Source organism: Panulirus ornatus, chromosome 23 (assembly GCF_036320965.1).
Source record: "Panulirus ornatus isolate Po-2019 chromosome 23, ASM3632096v1, whole genome shotgun sequence".
Lineage (NCBI taxonomy): Eukaryota > Metazoa > Arthropoda > Malacostraca > Decapoda > Palinuridae > Panulirus > Panulirus ornatus.
In genome coordinates this window covers 5,526,731-5,545,570 of record NC_092246.1, presented here as the reverse complement: position 1 = coordinate 5,545,570, position 18,840 = coordinate 5,526,731, and the positions used below count along the sequence as shown (strand labels likewise).

General features: G+C 42.6%; 1 protein-coding gene and 2 long non-coding RNA genes across 17 annotated transcripts in view; 2 read left to right on the top strand and 1 right to left on the bottom strand.

Annotated features, from left to right (window-relative positions):
• The window catches only part of LOC139756740 (uncharacterized), a 52,190-nt gene extending 41,801 nt beyond the window's left edge, over positions 1–10,389 (top strand). The window contains exon 3 of the long non-coding RNA XR_011714431.1: positions 10,254–10,389. This is a non-coding gene — a long non-coding RNA (uncharacterized lncRNA). The remainder of the gene's footprint in view (positions 1–10,253) is intronic.
• Positions 1–18,840, bottom strand: part of Cda5 (Chitin deacetylase-like 5) — a 196,226-nt gene that overhangs the window by 2,911 nt on the left and 174,475 nt on the right. For 4 of the 15 annotated variants that reach the window (XM_071676456.1, XM_071676454.1, XM_071676460.1 and 1 more), the window contains 10 exons: positions 18,627–18,830; positions 17,362–17,865; positions 15,694–15,789; positions 14,765–14,854; positions 10,278–10,384; positions 5,171–5,396; positions 2,332–2,461; positions 1,715–1,877; positions 724–868; positions 155–353 (listed from right to left, as the gene is read on the bottom strand). In XM_071676456.1, the coding sequence (XP_071532557.1) occupies positions 155–353; positions 724–868; positions 1,715–1,877; positions 2,332–2,461; positions 5,171–5,396; positions 10,278–10,384; positions 14,765–14,854; positions 15,694–15,789; positions 17,362–17,865; positions 18,627–18,830 (1,864 nt within the window). Of the gene's footprint in view, positions 1–154; positions 354–723; positions 869–1,714; positions 1,878–2,331; positions 2,462–5,170; positions 5,397–5,715; positions 5,942–10,277; positions 10,385–14,764; positions 14,855–15,693; positions 15,790–17,361; positions 17,866–18,626; positions 18,831–18,840 lie in introns of all 15 variants that reach the window. The other 11 variants (XM_071676461.1, XM_071676462.1, XM_071676467.1 and 8 more) reach the window with 8 other exon arrangements.
• On the top strand, positions 5,948–8,670 carry LOC139756739 (uncharacterized). The gene is made up of 2 exons (XR_011714430.1): positions 5,948–6,460; positions 6,498–8,670. It is a non-coding gene; the product is annotated as an uncharacterized lncRNA (long non-coding RNA).

The window sequence follows — 18,840 nt, the reverse complement described above, 5'->3', positions numbered from 1 at the left end:
TCTTTTTCTTGTTTTCAAAGCTTAGTCTGTTACTCGTGAAGGCTTGCGATGATCATGACGCTAACCTTAATCATGATCTTTAGAAGGTCGAGAGAGAGAGAGAGAGAGAGAGAGAGAGAGAGAGAGAGAGAGAGAGAGAGAGAGTGTCACGTACCGGGAAGTTGCAGCCAAAGGGCCCGAAGCTGTTGATCCTGCTGAGGGGCGTTGGATCCCTCATCCACTGGATCAGCTGCCAGTTGGTGGTGAGCCAGACGTCGTCCATGGCTGTGATGGTGTCCAGGAAGGCGATGAAACCCTCCTTGTGGTGCGGTGTGGTGAACCACGCAGCGTGGTAGAACAAGCCGAACGGCGCTCTGCAAAGCAAAAGGGAAAGAAGGGCAATAAAATGACGTCTTGCAAGAGCAAGATAGATATAAGACATGAGAATGGTTGATGTTGGTCGTAAATAGATCATTGTCTTCATTGAAAAATACTGTCATGAAAAGGATTCCTATGATACCATTAGCACGATCGCACAGCATCATAGGCAAACCTGCAAACTTCAATCCATGCAAGACAATGGTGATGACAGCATGCAAGAAAAGGCCATTTTTCCCTTAATACCGAGTCCAGAATAGCACTTGAGGATATGCTTCACACAGCTATATCATCATCCCTCACTTGGGAGCAAAGTAGCTTGTGAAATGGCCGCTCTGGTCCTCATGCCAGTAGACGATGACGTACCTGTTGGTCGTGTAATGTCTTTCAAAGTTCTTGATGAGCATCTTGTAAACTCCCTCGGCGTCAGGGGGCGTGGTGCAGGCGTCTCCCATGGAGCAACGCCCTCCGTTCAGGTCCTGCCACATCACCATGGGCACCTGCCACAGGCCTGTAGGATGACAGGGGATACGCCTGAGTACATGGGAGTGCAGGAGATGGACAGATAACAGGAGACGTGATGGTCCGTAACGAAGTTATGTGAAAACTCGTCATATTAGGAAGGACGAGTAGTAAAAAAAGAGGACACAGTCAAGATAGGGAGATAGGCGGGCGTCAGGAGGAGAAGGAGAAGAAGGAGGAGGAGGGGGAGGAGAAGAGAAGGTAGCAAGAAGAGACGACAGAGTGTCGGCAGGGGGGGAGGCGGCGAAAATTGAGAACCAAAAGAGGAAACTAAAGTAGTCTTCAGTGTAGTGCCTTCCACTCTTAGCGTGATTTCATAGGTTTGCTACTGAAGGACTGAAGCAAAATTCTTACGAGGAGTAGAAGGGATAAGCATGAATCGATCGAAGAGACACGGATATGTACTCACCTGGGTATCAGTTGGTCGAGCAGGACGCGTGATAGACACTGACTGGCCTGGGTAGAAGTTGGTTGAATAGGGTAAAATAGACACTTGACCTGGGAAGGAGTTGGTCGAACAAGTTGGGATAGATAATGACTTAAGTGGACTTCAGTTGGACATTGGCTAGATAGCCTCTAACTTGGACAGGAGCCTGGAGGAACAGGTTAGGAGAGAGACGATCATTGGGGGTAGGAGTTAGTTATGAAGGGAGGGATGGGCAGTAACGTGGGTAGGAGTTGGTGAGACAGGGTGGGAATAGGTACTAACCTGGATAGGAGTTGGTGGGACAGGGTGGGAATAGGTACTAACCTGGATAGGAGTTGGTGGGACAGAGTGGGAATAGGTACTAACCTGGATAGGAGTTGGTGGGACAGAGTGGGAATAGGTACTAACCTGGATAGGAGTTGGTGGGACAGGGTGGGATCATACAGTCGTGGAAGATCCTGTAATCGAGGGTATATGGCCAGCTGGGAGGGTTGTTCTCATACACGGGCATTGACGAGTCATAAGTGAAGTTCTGGTCGTATAACATCCGGAACATCTTGTTGCCTCCGACCTACCCCAATCACAGAGGCGACATTCAGTTACATTCGTCATTACAACTTCAACCTAAACTAAAAACTTTTTAAAAGGTAACGGGACATATCTATTTACTTTCAGATAGATTCATCATATTATGACATTAAACAAATGAGTTCGAATCCAACGTATGGAAGTGGGAACGGAGTTTGTGATAAACAGATAGATGGATATATGAGAAAGAGATAGATAGATGAATATATGATTAAGACATGAATCGATAAATATATGACTAAGAAATGAATAGATGGATATATGATAAAGATATAAATAGATGGATATATGATTAAACAGGTAAATGGATGGATATATGATAAACAAATAAGACAGATGAGTGAATATAGAGACACAGAACAATAAACAGATAGATGGGATAGATAGAGGCACAGAATGAGGCATGATTGTGAGTTACATGAGAGGGAGACACTCACAGCTAGGAAGGGCGCCCTCATTCCTCGAACATCCTCCATCTTGACACCGCCGTAGGCTGCGAGGATCTCCCGCTGGCCGGCAATCTCCTTCGCCCATTTCGTGGTCGAAAACTGTTCGCCGAAGCTGTGCCTAGATGTTGGAGGACGAGTGAGACACAGCGAGGGGGAGGAGGAGGAGGAGGAGGAGGAGGAGGTTGTGGTGGTGAGGGAGGGTTATGGTGGTGAGGGGGGGTTGTGGTGGTGAGGAGGGGTGGTTGTGGTGGTGAGGAGGGGTGGTTGTGGTGGTGAGGGTGGGTGGTGGTGAGGAGGGGGGGGTTGTGGTGGTGAGGGGGGGTGGTTGTGGTGGTGAGGGTGGGTGGTGGTGAGGAGGGGGGGGTTGTGGTGGTGAGGGGGGGTGGTTGTGGTGGTGAGGGTGGGTGGTGGTGAGGAGGGGGGGGTTGTGGTGGTGAGGGGGGGTGGTTGTGGTGGTGAGGGTGGGTGGTGGTGAGGAGGGGGGGGTTGTGGTGGTGAGGGGGGTGGTTGTGGTGGTGAGGGTGGGTGGTGGTGAGGAGGGGGGGGTTGTGGTGGTGAGGGGGGGTGGTTGTGGTGGTGAGGGTGGGTGGTGGTGAGGAGGGGGGGGTTGTGGTGGTGAGGGGGGTGGTTGTGGTGGTGAGGGAGGGTTATGGTGGTGAGAGGGGGGGTTGTGGTGGTGAGGGGGGAATGGATGGTGAGAAGGCAAGATATACGGAGAGAAACTCGTGAGGTTAGTCACTTGTGAGTTGTGAGGGGACGGGTGAGTGTCTGGTGACGGGTGAGTGGTTTTGTGACGGGTAAGTGATGGGTGTTGGGTGCGTGATGGGTGACGGGTGAGTGGTTGGGTGACGGGTAAGTGATGGGTGATGGGTGCGTGATGGGTGATGGGTGAGTGGTTGGTGACGGGTGAGTAGTGGTGTGTGACGGGTGAGTGATGAATGACGGGTGAGCGGTGGGGTGATGGGTGAATGGTAGGTGATGGGTGAGTGACGGTGTGATGATAATGGTCACAGGGAAGAGGTCATGGGTATGGTGAACTGGTGAGGAGAAATGAGAGGCAGTGTGGACTGGTGTATACAGTGGGCTCATAATGAGGACATGTTGGTTTGGTGAGGGTGGGCAGGTTGTCTGGTATGGTGGGTTTCTCATGAGGTGGTGGGTTCGTCATGAGGTGGTGGGTTTCTCATGAGGTGGTGGGTTTCTCATGAGGTGGTGGGTTCCTCATGAGGTGGTGGGTTTCTCATGAGGTGGTGGGTTCGTCATGAGGTGGTGGGTTCGTCATGAGGTGGTGGGTTCGTCATGAGGTGGTGGGTTTCTCATGAGGTGGTGGGCTCCTCATGAGGTGGTGGGTTCCTCATGAGGTGGTGGGCTCCTCATGAGATGGTGGGTTCGTCATGAGGTGGTGGGTTCGTCATGAGGTGGTGGTTATAGAAGAGAGTACACTGCTTGAAGGGGGACTACAAGTTACGTAGGTGATCTTAAAAGTTTTTGTGTCGTTTCCCCCCCAAAAAAAAGACGAAAAATCTATGGAAACTGAAATACTGTTGTATTTTGTAATTAGTGAATAATGTTTCAATGTCATTATTGTTCATTAAGTTAGTGTTTCAATCAGCATGAAAATCGTGAACTGTTTCCAAACAAGATATTACATCAACTGTGACAATCATTTCTGAAAGGATATTGGAAAAAAAGTAGACGTAAATGAAGGTAGAGTAGCTGTAGATAATGGCAGAATGGCTGTAGATAATGGTAGAGTAGCTGTAGATAATGGTAGAGTGGCTGTAGATGAAGGGAGAGTAGCTGTAAATGAAGGTAGAGTAGCTGTAGATGAAGGTAGAGTAGCTGTGGATAATGGTAGAGTGGCTGTGGATAATGGTAGAGTAGCTGTGGATAATGGTAGAGTAGCTGTAGATAATGGTAGAGTAGCTGTAGATAATGGTAGAGTAGCTGTAGATAATGGTAGAGTAGCTGTAGATAATGGTAGAGTGGCTGTAGATGAAGGGAGAGTAGCTGTAAATGAAGGTAGAGTAGCTGTAGATGAAGGTAGAGTAGCTGTGGATAATGGTAGAGTAGCTGTAGATAATGGTAGAGTAGCTGTAGATAATGGTAGAGTAGCTGTATATGAAGGGGAATAGTTAAAGGGAAGGTTCCATGCACGAGATGACCATATATGAGGGAATAAGGACGTAACACACAAACACACAGTAATTCAAAACAGTTGGGGAAAGTTGGAGGGTACCACAAAAGGATAACCTTATAGGCCACATAAGCAAAAGACCTTAAGCACAATATACAGAGCTCTATCGTATATCACAGTTGTTAAATTGGATCACGTTTTTACAGTTTAGTTGCAATGGCATTAAATATAATTTCCAGTTTCTTTCCTAATTATATTTACAAAAAACATGTACGTATATATATATATATATATATATATATATATATATATATATATATATATATATATATATATATATATATATATATCAACATACATGTTCACATTATTAGCTAATTTAAAAGCAGAGCAGAAGATCGGACTTTTGAACATTTATCTTTAAATATCAGATCATTTTGAGAGGTAAGCAGCTTAAGGTATTTATATAGCTTTATAAAAGATATCTTACAAAAGGTACGACAAGGAGAAAAACTTGCATGAGTCGGAGAAGGTTTGGACATTCATTTCCATTTCACGGAGAGTGAGGGGTACAGTTGGGCAAGAGAGAAGACTCCCATGCAAAAAAAAAGAAATTAAAAAAAAATGAGGGATAGACTTAAGGGAGACTAATGCAAGTTTTTCCCCTCACGTTGGCTTTTAAGGACTTACTGAATACTGTGAGATGCCATCTCGTGACCGGCAGCATACAGGTTCTGAACCTGGGAATAGTCGGTCCATTCATGGGACACGTACATCGTCGAAACAATGGGGCACCCGTTGGGGTTTAGACGCCCATTTTCGAAAAGCTCTGTGTACAGATCCTTATTGAGGTCATTCACTGAGTCATCAAAGGTGAGGAGAACGATCTGGGGAGTTTCACTAGGGGAGATACCATCTGAGCCGAGAGGAGGAGGCAAGAAGAATCGGGGAGACGGAGGAGAGAAATGAGGCATTAGAGAGGAATGACTAAGTTATCCCTAAAATAAAACAAGAACCTGAAAGAAAACGTTGCAGGAACCGTGAGAAAACGTGGCGGGGGAGACTTAAGAGGCCGAACTGGAAGAAATATGAACAGCTCTTAGTTTATGTACAGTGAAGGAGGGGAGGTTGGCTGGTTGGGGGGAAGACTGGAAGCGTTCATGCAGGCGGAATCAAGCGTCATGCAGTGTCGCAACACAGACGAGCCAGTGTTGTGTCAAGCGTAAGATACTTACGAGATGGAATGAGAGGCAATCTCATGGCCCTCTGCATACAGATCCTGAACCTGTGTGTAGTCAGTCCACTCATGACTAACGTACATGGTGGAGACTATTGGGCAGCCGTTGGGGTTTTCCCTGCCAAGTTTGAACAGCTCCCGATACAGGCCCTTGTTCAAGTCGTTGACAGCGTCATCAAAGGTTAGCAGAACAATCTGGGGAACTTCCACGGAGGAATAGCCACCTGTTTAGGGTCAGGGTTCCTGGGGTTAGAAACACAGTGTCGAGTGCTGGGCTGTGTTGTGGCCAAGCGGGGGGATATATATATGTATCTGTGGCAAGCTGTGGGAAAAGGCTGTGTGGCTAAAGGGTTTGGTGTATGGCAAGCTGTGTGTACGAAGGTTCAGTGTGAACCTGTAGGTGCGGGTGGGTGGGTATATATATATATAACAAATCTATTATGAGACTAAGTAATACGACGTGTAGGGAGTCAAGTGAAAAGCTCTACATTAGGAAATCTAACTAAAATGAAAGCCTTTGTTAGACGCTACGTGTGTGATCCTTTGCTAGAAGCTGATGGTCAAGGGTCGTGTTGGGTATGAACCCTGACGACCCAGGCTCTATGTATAGCTGCGACTACGGCTAATTTGCTACTACATACGCAGGCTCTTGTCTGTGAGAGTGTGAGGCAATGTTCGTAGATGGCTGCTCTCGGAGACGCTGGAGAGGGAGGGAGGGTGTATGTGCGCGTGCAACGGTGGAGGTGACGTATAATGGCACGGTGTGGCGCAACGGTGGAGGTGGCGTATAATGGCACGGTGTGGCGCAACGGTGGAGGTGGCGTATAATGGTACGGTGCGCGTGCAACGGTGGAGGTGGCGTATAATGGCACGGTGTGGCGCAACGGTGGAGGTGGCGTATAATGGCACGTGTGACGTTTAGGGAGTTGGGTCCATTGCTATTTTTCCATAGAAAGGAATATTTTGCATGAGATGAAAGCATTTTTGTCCACTAGGACATGACGACTACCGCTCCTTAGTGACCGTGTTGTTTGCTAAGCCTCGTCCACGCTGTGACAGAGGGAGTGTTGACCGTTTAACTCGACCACTGTGATGTGAAGTAACTCTCAAAAGTCTACATAGCATTAAGATGTGTTCTTGAGAGTTGGTGTGGCTTTAAGATAACGCTACTGATGTGTTCCTGAGAGTTAGTGTAGCATTAAGATAACGCTTCTGATATGTTCATGGGAATCTACATAGCATTTAGGTAACGCTTCTGATGTTTTCTTGGGAATCTACATAGCATTAAGATAACACTATCTACACAGCATTAAGATAACGTTATCTACATAGCATTAAGATAACGCGACTGATGTGTGCCTTTCGATTACCGTCTCAGCTACGTGGTTTCTTGGGTTTGGAAGACATGAAGTCTAGGTGGGAGGTGGAGGGACGTAATAACATACGACCATGGTTTTGTTAAACTCCTCCTCAGCTGCAAGATACGCAGTAGTTCAGAAAACTATTGATACGCAACAGACAGTGCTTTCATGACCTTAAGACGATATATATATATATATATATATATATATATATATATATATATATATATATATATATATGACTATAAATACTTTCAATAAAGGTCTTATAATCATATTTTGATATAATACTTTACATAAAATGCTTATAACCATATCAATAACACTCAAAAAATAACTATATTATTAAGACGGTCTTAAAAAATGATATTGAGTGCCAGCTATTTACTTTATAAAGTAAGCGTCAATAAAGGAGGTATTTGGAACAGGATGGGATTGTACAAGCGTCACGTTAAAGGGATGGTCTTGCATCTGTTTAGAAGCAATCCAGTGTTCTGTACAGGCTGTGTGTATAACATTCTGGTGACATAGTATGTGTGACATTATCCTTAACTAATTATATTATAGACTTTACATCCGTTGATTAATAATTAACCGAATACATTCAAAAATGTGTCTCAGAATCATAGATCAATTAAGGGATATATAATAGATTACATTACTGTACATGATGGAACATGGACTGACAATGTAAGCTGAAGGTGAGAGCCATATATGACTGTTTGCCTTGTACACAGTGTTGACACCTGTAGACAATACAGACTATGCATGCAAACTACAATACTTTACTGGTCCTGTCCCCTTGAGGTTGTAACATAGATGCATTATGAGGATTAGATCTGTTGTTTTCTTTTATATAGATGTTGGTTGTTTAAGCTGGGGTTACTGTGTTCTCAGACAGGTGTGGAAGAAACAATCTGAGTTACAGCTTAAGCATGACGGACAAGCATGCAGACGTACAGCTTGAACAGACGTGCAAACACAGACAGATAAACTCACACAAACAGACAGACACAAAAAAGGACGGACATTTGTTAAAGTTAACGAACACTAAATATTTTTAACTCTTTGAGCGTCCTGAAGTTGTTGAGGTGTGTGTGTGTGTGTGTGTGTGTGTGTGTACTTCAGCGAACTCGCCAAGTGTTGGTGTGACACAGTGAAACCTGGTATAATGACTACTGCGTAAGCGTGGTCGCTTTAGCTAGGTGTTTAGGTGAGGGCGAAAGACAAGATATCATTCGTATGTTGAACTACAGTTTGGCTATGAAGTGTCAAAGATGCTTTTCTGAATTTTTTTGAAGTCTCTCTGAAATCATAACTGAAATCCCTGAAACTTCATATAAAGCCTTAATGAATTATTCAAAGACAAGTTAAGGTTTGTCTTCCGTTAAGATGTTAAAACAACACAAGCCACAAGACAACAACTTCAGGATTACTCAGTTTTAGCAGCGTATCACACCAAGACAACACACACACACACACACACACACACACACACACACACAACATATCTTACGTAGAAGCCTCGAGAATGATAGAAAAATCTCCTCCTGAAATATAAATGTTTCCTTTATATATAAAGTGTTTTTTTTTATACAAGCCAAAAGCACGTGTTTATAGGAAAGACTTGACCCTGGTCATGAACTAGATTGTTTGTCTCATTTACCATCACAGTCTTAAATTGCCTGATGGGAAAATGTGAGAATTTACATAAAGCATTTACATCAACGTATTTTACGTTAAATCATCATTTACATGGTTTCAGGACAAAGACCACAAAACATGTGCTTTTGGTAAATGACAATGGTCAGCTTAGAGAGGACAACATATGCATTTAACATAGTTCTCTTTACACTACATTAGAAAAACATGTGCTTCAGTAGTTAACAAAATATACACATATCAGTAAAAAGCAGGTTTATATATAAACATAATTTGCTTTATGATTAATGTGTAGTGTGTAATGTAAGATAAACCATATGTAAACACATTTATGTTCTTTTTACAAAATGTTATGTTTGGTAAACTACAATATTTTTTTCTTTACTTGTACAACAAACACAGTTTGTAAATTATTGGATTTATGTGAGGAATTTCAACATTCATTGGGATGGGATACATTTAATGGTGCATTTGTTACTGAGTGCATCTTAAAAGTAGATTTAATTTTCCCATTTAACAGTGAGTGTTAGCAAGAGTGTCAGTGAGAGTGTTTGTGAGAGTGTAAGTGAGTGAGAGTGTCAGTGAGGGTCAGTGAGAGTGTTGGTGTGTGTCAGTGAGTGTGTTCGTGAGTGTGTCAGTGAGAGTGCCAAAGTGTCAGTGAGAGTGTTAGTGAGTGTGAGTGAGTGTGTCGGTGAGAGTGTTTGCTTAACGACTTCTACATCTATTGTTATTTTGTTTAGTTACCTATTTTGAATAACACATAATCTTTATATAGGAACTTTAATATAATATTTCAAACCTATTACCATATATATATATATAAAGGATCTTTTTAAAGGCTCATGTAACTAAAGTCTGCGCTACATCCAGTACCAGGTAAATGTAGACTCCTTTGGAGAGGGAAGTTCTTTGAAATGACTGTAGTTTTAGTGATACAGACTAGTCAGAGGTGACTTTTCAGTCGCGATGTAGCCTCTTACAGGCTGAGCCACACACACACACACACACACACACACTCACACACACACACACACATATATATATATATATATATATATATATATATATATATATATATATATATATATATATATATATATACACACACACACAAAGCAATGGTTGTAGAGCAGATTTTGTTTACATGTATCTAACACAGGTATGGCATTAGCGCTCTCTCGTTGTGAAACTAGATAGTTATATTCTTTCCACTAACTAGATAACCTTAGATAACGTTCAACATACGTTTTCTAATGCTGGAAGTGGGTGTGGTGCTTTTTGTTCAGATAGAAACCACGGTCGATGGGAAAAAAAAAAAAAAAGGGTAGAGAATGATTTCTATTTTCAGCATTTTTGTGCCTAATTAACCTTAGATAATTTGAAACCGTAAAAAAGAATATATATATATTCCCTTAGTGTAAAATCTTACGAATTCACTGTAAATCTGTGAATCGCTGAAGATGGATTGATTTTCTTGCTGCTGTTGTGATGTGTGCTCCGTCTGCACCTGCAGGAGAGGAGCGCCCTAAGGACTCACCTGGTATATCCTTGCCGCCGCAGTAGCAGTCTGGGAGAACACACACTTTGGGATCACACTTGGTGGCCTTGGTATCGGCAGGAGGATGAGGGCGCACGGGAGCAGGTCTGGGCGTGGAGGGGTATCGGAGGTCAGACGTGAGAGGGGCAAATGGGAGGGCGAGGGTGATGGTGGGAGCAAGATGGAAGGAGGAGCAAGATGGGAGTGGAGGAGGAGAGGATGAGCAAGATAGGCGTGGAAGAGAGGAGGAGGAAGAGGTGCAAGATGGTCGTGGAAGAGAGGAGGAGGAGGAGGAAGAGGAGCAAGATGGGCGTGGAAGAGAGGATGAGCAAGATAGGCGTGAAAGAGAAGGGGAGGAGGGTGAGCAAGATCAAGGAACGAGTGATGTTGGAGAGAAGATAATGAGGAAAGGGATGGAATATGAGACTATGAGAAGAGAGAGACTGAAAACAATGAGTCACAAAAGAACAGAAAACCAATCTGGTTTGAGTCATACACATCATAAACACTACTGGAACAAAAGGCAAGTTGACAATAATATGAAAAAAATAGATCAAAATAAAATAAGAGTTCTGTCACATAAGATTGTTTACCTGATTTCAGAAGACCTGACAGGATACTGAAGACACATTAGAAAAAGTGGGGAAACAAGAGGACAGACTAGAGAGGTTTTGAAAGCAGTGGTAGGGAAATGCTTCATTCACACGAGAAGGAAAACACAAAAGCTTCGCTAGAGTAAAGGATTACGTGGGATTACATTGCATTACGTGGGATTCTTTTAAAATGAGGAATGATGATTTAGGATTTTGATTAGAGAAATTTGTAATTTCTTTCTTTTTTAATCTACAAAATTTGCAACTTCCTAATCCTTGACTGGTAGCTTTGGAAGGTGATAAGGATATCAACAAGAAGGAATGAAAGCTATATACAAGTTGAGTGACTTTTATAGAGTTAGAATGAAAAAAAAAAGTAATTTGAAAAGGAAATATATAAACACGGTGATGTGAGAATCGACCTCTCCAATATTAGTGGAGGGAACGTGTCTTTATGAGCACATAAGACTTGCATATTTTGTTATATACAGGTATATGTATATAAGATACACATATACATACCTGTATCGTTCATCATTTCCTTATTTTCTGGTTCTAAATAATGCTTTGATAGCTGGCCTCCATATCTTTATCAGCCTATCTGCTCCTAAATGTACAGCCCAATCTTCTGCTATATTTCAGCTCGCTTTTTTTTATCAACTTTGAGCCCATTCTCACGCAATCTTTCGCTTTACGGTATCAGTACAAGTTTTCAAAAAAAATAACCAGATGCACTCATATGCTGACGACTCAACACTGCATTCCTCCACATCCTTCAATTCTGCTCCCTCTTCTCTCTTGCGAACAGTTGCTCCGATCAAAGAAAGGAGCACTGCATTCACAATCGGGAGTGGTTCTTGCTTTGCGTCCTGACTTGACATAGTTTAGTCGAAAGCATTCCGCCTCATAAACTGTCCCAGACTCACTTCCAAACTTGACCCCCTTTGACCTGCGTCGCAATGTTGGTTCACTTTCCCTCTTCTATAGGTATTACTTTGTTTTTTGCTCCCTTTTTGCTGCTTGTGTGCCCCCACCACTAGCGAAAGCACGCAATACTGGGCAAGCTGCTGCGTCACGTGATTACTGAGCCCGTTGGCATATAAAGGGTGGGCCGTTGTGATAACTGTTTCTTTCCATACACCTCCAAACTTTGGAACTCTCTACCTTCTCATGTCTTTCCCTATAGCTGTGACCTGGCACTTTGTGAAGACAGGTTTTTCACGTCCTCCAAAATACCTAAGTACTTTTCCTCGTCTCTTCTTTTACCCTTTTATTAACCTCTTTATATCTCAATTATGGCCTAGCTATGATGTAGACTTTTGTACATGATTGGAGCCTCTAATATATATAAGTACCTGGGGCCGTACTTATAAAGTTCTATCCTTGTAAATAATACTTACTACCCTCGTTTGTAGCCCTGTAACTGTACTTATGACCCTGTAACTGTACCTATGACCCTGTAACTGCCCTAACTGTATCATTACTAACCATACTCATTAACCTGTAAATGTAATGGAGGTTTATAACAGTACTTGTGACCCAGTACCTGCCCCCACAACTCGGCCACGTACAGAGGCTGGTTCTCACATCACCAGACGATAGGCACCGTTGGTGTCAGACTTGGAGAGGGAGAGGGAAGGTCTTGAGAAAGCCAGGGAGGAAACAAAAATTTACAAAAGGATTGGCTTGAAGGATTTCAAGGGCTAAAAGGATTTAAGCTCTTTAATACGACGGTACAATCTGTAAGCTCGACGTCACGACCCTGAAGTCTGATGGTACGACCCTTGGGTTAGATAACCTGGTGTTGGACCTGACCTTTAAGGGTTAGATCAAAGTGCCAGGCTATCATATCCAAGGTTCTCGTCCCGTCGTGCTCAAGGGTCGTCACGTCGTGCTTAAGGATCCTCTTCATCGTTCTCAAGGGTCGTACCGTCGTGCTAAAGGAGCTAAGCGACATAAAAAGCTTATCAGGAAATTAGGTACACAAAAAGCATCTTTATATATATATGTATAAACCTTCTCTCGTGCACAATATTTAAATGTCGTGCAGTAGTGATGATAATTAAGTTTTCTATGCTTACTGTGAATATCTTAAATTGATGAAAAAGAAAAATTAAAATACAAGAGACTGACTTTTTGACTTACCCAAAGAAGCGGTTGTTTATATTAGAGATTACTAACACGCTAGTCTAGTATACTATCCATTGATAACTGCAATAAATCATGCACAGTCTCTACTATGAAAGCAGTGCCACTAATTGGTCATTAACCTAACAGCTATAAGCGGCTAACTGCTCGTTATATATATATATATTGTCAAGAGTCACCCTAATAATTCTTTTTGATATACCTGTTGGTCGAATTTTTTTTTTTTCATCAGCGATGCATCAATTAATTTCGAGAATTGAGTAGCGATACTACATATATCGTAGTTCTAATTTGCATATTATGGACTTTTAAGAAATCTCTCGGATCAATGATATCAAAGGTAGATTTAGCTTTGGGGTATTTACATAGAACAGACGGTTTAGTGGCTGGAGAAGTTGAAATCCAATTTCAAGTCTCGTAGTCTCGTCTTCAAATGTTATCTGTGTTAGTAGAGAGAGGAAGGGGGGGGTTTGGAGATGTAGACATGCACCCATCACCATGTTGCTAGGGGGGAACAGCCCCCTCCCAGCCATGCAACTCAAGAACCAACTAAACTTCCAGGTAAAGAGATGTTGGAAGACACGTGTGTTCAGTCACGACTGTAGCCACAGATAAGAGTGCACTATATATACATCAATGATGTTATCAGGATTGCATTCCTCTAATATGACCGCATTCCTCTCTTCGAGTGAGATTCGCAAGACAATCTCGTCAAACAATCTTATCATCACCAACCTTTTAGCAATAAAATTCACCCATTGGACAATTCAGACGTAAACTGAATTTCTAGACAAAATGGAAGATGATTTAGTTTCGTTCTCAGAAAATACAATTACTACGGGTCTCTATCGTTATGTGAATTACCCTTGCGGTCTCTTCTTGATTTAGGAGAATGATAAGTATGACTACATTGAGGCAAAATTAAGAAAACGCCTTTGACTTCCTCAAATCATAGGTTAGATCGCGTGTCTTCAAAGCTCAAGAGGGAGTTATTGCCACTAAAGCAGGTAAACAGAAGACGATATTTACATGTGGAAGCTGGGAATGATTTACATCGCGGGGTCATTACTGAAGGGTCTTGGTGGGGAGGGGTGGATCATCATCATCTCACAGGTGCCAACCTTTGTTCATACCAGTCAGGAGGTCATGATTAAGTTCTCGAGGATCGGAAATCATCCTCAATGCTCCTCACTAAAGCCAAACAGTCGTGCAGAAGACTTAGATATAATTGTGTTTTTACGTTCAGTCATTTGTAGCCTTTTTTTTTTTTGCCTTGCTTAAGACCCGAGTTTGCTAAGAAACTGAGGATGTAAGGCATCATTGTTGGATGGGGGGGGGGACGTTGCCATGTGGTTGGCAGACTACGCATGCTATGGCAACCCACTCACACACACACACACACACAGGTCATGCTGCAGACTGGCCACGGTAATGGCATGTGCTTCGTTAATACCAAAGATGCGATGGAATAACTAATCGGTGCATTAGAACAGTTGGCATGTAAGTTCGACACTGTAGTCGTGTTTCACGAAAGCGTGGCTACTACGCCTCTCAGTCATTCAGATCAGTGGAAGGTGGTTGGAGTGGTGGTGGTGGGGCGGGCTGGTGGTGGGTGTGTCAAGTTTGGGGGCCGGGGAGGTTGCAGGGGAGGGAGGGAGGGAAGTTTGAGGGTCTAAAGCAAGCGTAAACCACGACCTGTGTCACACCCCCCAGTATCGTCTTGGGACTGCGTTAGTCAAGGTTTACCTCCTGGGGGGATATCTCCAGATATCGATGTTAACCGAGGGAGCAGAAGGTGCGAGAACGGAGACAGGCTTCAAGGTGGGGCGTCTACTCCTGGAACCAAACGCCAAGGTATACCTCATAGTGAAACAGGGATGAGAGCTGGGCAGTAGGCAGAGTAAATGGGTTTTTTTTTTTTTTTTGAGTGGGGGGGAGAGGGAGTTTTTTTTTTTTTAATATTTTTTTTATGGCGAGTCAGGAAAAATAAAGGTAGAGCAAAGCAGTTTACATAATTTATACAGCATTAAGGAGGAGGGAAAGATGAATGTCATAACATGGAACATATTCATCATATTGGCTGAAGATTGGAAGATTACGTGGTTATTTGTTCATTTTTTTTATATATAGACAAGGACAGGGGCAGGTTTACAGAAAACAATATATCAGTGATTTTTTTGGAAGCACCCAAGATCACCTTGATAAGAATGGGATTTAATTAATTAAAAAAAAAAAGGTCTTTACCCCATATGAACATACGTAAATAATTCTGGAAATAAAGTATATATATTTTATAGAAACACATAACATGCAATGCTGTTAGTTGTACATTTTATAAAAAAAAGAGTTTTGAAATGTTCATTTTGTCATAAATTTATCTTGTAACACAGTTTATAACAACACATTAATATGTAGTAAGAGCTGACGACATGAAACAAGCCACATGTAGAGACGGGAGCTGAACCTCGTCTCTTGTACTTGAAGGACAACAACCTTAATATGAACACCACCATAAAGCTCAAAACTGACTAATACATCTCACTCATCTCCCTTAAGACTCGACCTTCTCATATCCCATACATGAATTATATCACACACTCGCAGAGCTATGGAGGAACAACCCAGCTCTTAGTACTATGATGTAGGATGGGGGAAGGGAGAGAACACAGACAGACCTCTTGGGCACAGTGGAGCCGACGGATGGAGTGCCACTTGACGATGCTCCTCGAGGAGGTCCTCGGTTGGTGCTGCTCGACTGTCGGGTTGGAGTCCTGCTCAGGATATCGAGTCGGTCAGTATGAGTGGCAGTGGTGGGGTGCCAGGTATATCTATATATATGTTTTTGGGGGTCTATGGTTCATGAACAAGGGTGATAAGCTCCGAACTGAATTCGACTACTTGCATAGGTGCAAGGGAATGTGGAATAGACTCAAAGAACCTATGAATAAGGATCTAAACTTTGTGTGAAAATAGGTTTTTGATATGAAAAGATACCCTAATATAATAGATTTTTGATATAAAAAGATACCCTAATTATATATACATATGCACATATATATATATATATATATATATATATATATATATATATATATATATATATATATATATATATATATATATATATATATATATATATATATATGCACGAAAGCTAGCAACATAAGATTATAATCATTAAGGCATTTGGCATTACGTCTTTTTTCTAATACATTAGAAGCTAACAGCCGTCTTACACGTAAATATGCATCATTTTACCATTTATTAACTGTACATTTGTGTCAGTGAAGTTAGATTTGTTCATTTGCTCTTCCCATCACCATATCTACCCTGGCGTGGTGTTGAACCAGTGTCTTTGGTAAGAGGCCTGGACTAAACATGCTTTGAAGATGGTCTTATCAATCAAATGGCCTGGGGATACTGTAGAAACACTTGTCACCATGCACACTCAGTGTTTACACTCTATCTATGCTTAGCAATCGTAAGTTTCAGCTGAGAGAGTCTCTCTCTCTCAGCTCTGGTCAACCATGTTTAAGAAATATCGAATTTCGAATGACTGGATATAAACCATTTTAATGTTCATATCGGTTGAGAATGGATCGTATTCCATATTTCTTCAACAAAGGTTGGATATCAGATGATATGTTAACATGCAGCTTCTTAAAACTTAATCTTAAAGATATTAACACTGTATATGAGAGACTATCTCATATATTGATTAGTGAATCAATACTGAAGCTTCTCATACACTCCTACTTCATCGGCGGCTGAAAGAACAGTTTGTCCCAGATGGATGACTTTTTGAAATACTTGGCTGACACTCGACATCTCAAGTGCCAAGATCTTTTTGCTTCTGTATGGGGTTATGAGACATTAAGAATGCGAGAGAGTGTCACACTGTCATAAAGGCGAGTCTTCGGTCGTTATGGCTGGGATGAAGGCTATAAACGTGAATGATATGAGGTTTCGTGTCAAGAAAATGCACAGAAGCGTCCAGTAAGAACGTGGAGGCTTTAAAGGATGAACAGTAAAAAAAAAAAAGACAGAACATCTGTTTTGCAAGGATATACTTTGATGACAGAGATAAATGAATTATTAATTAAAAAGCTTTATGTTATCAAGGTAAATATAACAGGAAAGAATGAAGAGAAATCGTACAATTAAGTCATTTTCAGCTAATATATATATAAAAGCATTAACCCTCCTGCCAGTTGACTTAGATACAAAAAAAAAAGTAAAAAGAAATCACATGCATTAAGATATTACAGAATGCCATGCCAAAGGGAGAGTGATACCTGGATGATGCAACTCCAGTGTATCGAGTTAGTGAACTCATAACATACCTCGAAGAACTCTCGGGTGAGCTAGAGGATCGAGAACCGGAGGAGGAAGAGGAGGAGGAGGAGGAGGTAGAGGCTGCGAAGGATTTTGTACCCCGAGGTGGATCAGGGTCTCGCGAGGGTACACGAGTGGAGCCAGTCTGCTGACTGGAGAGGGTTCTCAGGGCCTGGGAGGCTGTCTGAGGGAAGGAGGACCCTTGCTGAGACTGGGTCTTCTTGGAAGCCCCAGTGGCACGCTGGCCCTGGGAAGAAGAGGAGGAGGAGGAAGAGGACGCGGGGCGAAGGGAGGAAGAGGAAGAGGAACTGGACTTGGTTCTAGACCCGTTGCGGGAGTTAGAACGAGGGCTTTGGGTCTGTGCCCCTGACTGGGTCTGTGGGTGAAGGGGGCGGACAATTTTTCGGGTTGGCTCCGGTGTGTCAGTTACGCCGGAGAAGGAAAAGGAGGAGATGGGTCGTGCAGGTGCAAAGTCAGAGTCGGAAAATGCGAAGACCTTTCTTATACCGTCCCTGCAATAACAACACACCATCAGGACCCATCCCCTTCACACACGACCTCTTTGTTCTTCTGTCGCACAATTTGGGTTATTCTCATTTGCTACCTAAGTATCCCTAGATCAGTGATTATAAAACAGAAATATACGTGCATCTCTCATATGCCAACTGCAGACGAGAGGCCCTAGTAGAAACATTGCCTTCGTGCAAGATCAAGACAAAAACAATATATATATATATATATATACACATACATTTACCAGGAATTAATAGTAGATTAGATTTATATATTTTAATTGTCACGTGCTTTTCTCGTGCTCAGATGGTAAGTAAACCTTTGCGCAAACACATGAGGTGCATGCGAGTGCGAACTTAGTAACTGGAGGCATATAATAAGCACTGATATATCATCAAGTCCTCATACCCCCACATGCATTAATGCCCCACTCAAGATATTTCAGAAACACATTATCGAACTCATATGCAATTTCAGGCAAATTGAAACACTTGAAAAAAAAGAAATTTTTGATTAGTAAATTCACACACACACACACACTACAAGGAATTACATCAATATACTCGTGGATGTGACTCTTGATGATCATCAGGCATTGGGTTGACTTTAGTTAAGAATTCAATGAGCTATGATGACAATGTTGTGGGTTTTATCCCACCTCATCGGTCAAGGGCAGAGGTTGGGGGCGTTACTGGTGAAGGCGCCAAGTGCTGGAAGAGTCACATCCAGGAGGGCGTTAACATGGAAGGAGGAACAGAACCTGGAGGAGGCGGAGGATGACGAAGAGGCTTGCGAGCGAAGACGGGAATTTGCGGAGGATCTAGAAGACGATGATGACCCCCGCAGAGAGGAAGAGGGAGAAGAGGAAGAGGAGGAAGAACGCGAGGGGGTATTCCCTCCCCTAGAACCTCCTCCACTGGCGAAAGACTTGGAGGAGGGAGAGGAGGAGGTCTTCACGCGAGTTCTAGAAAGTT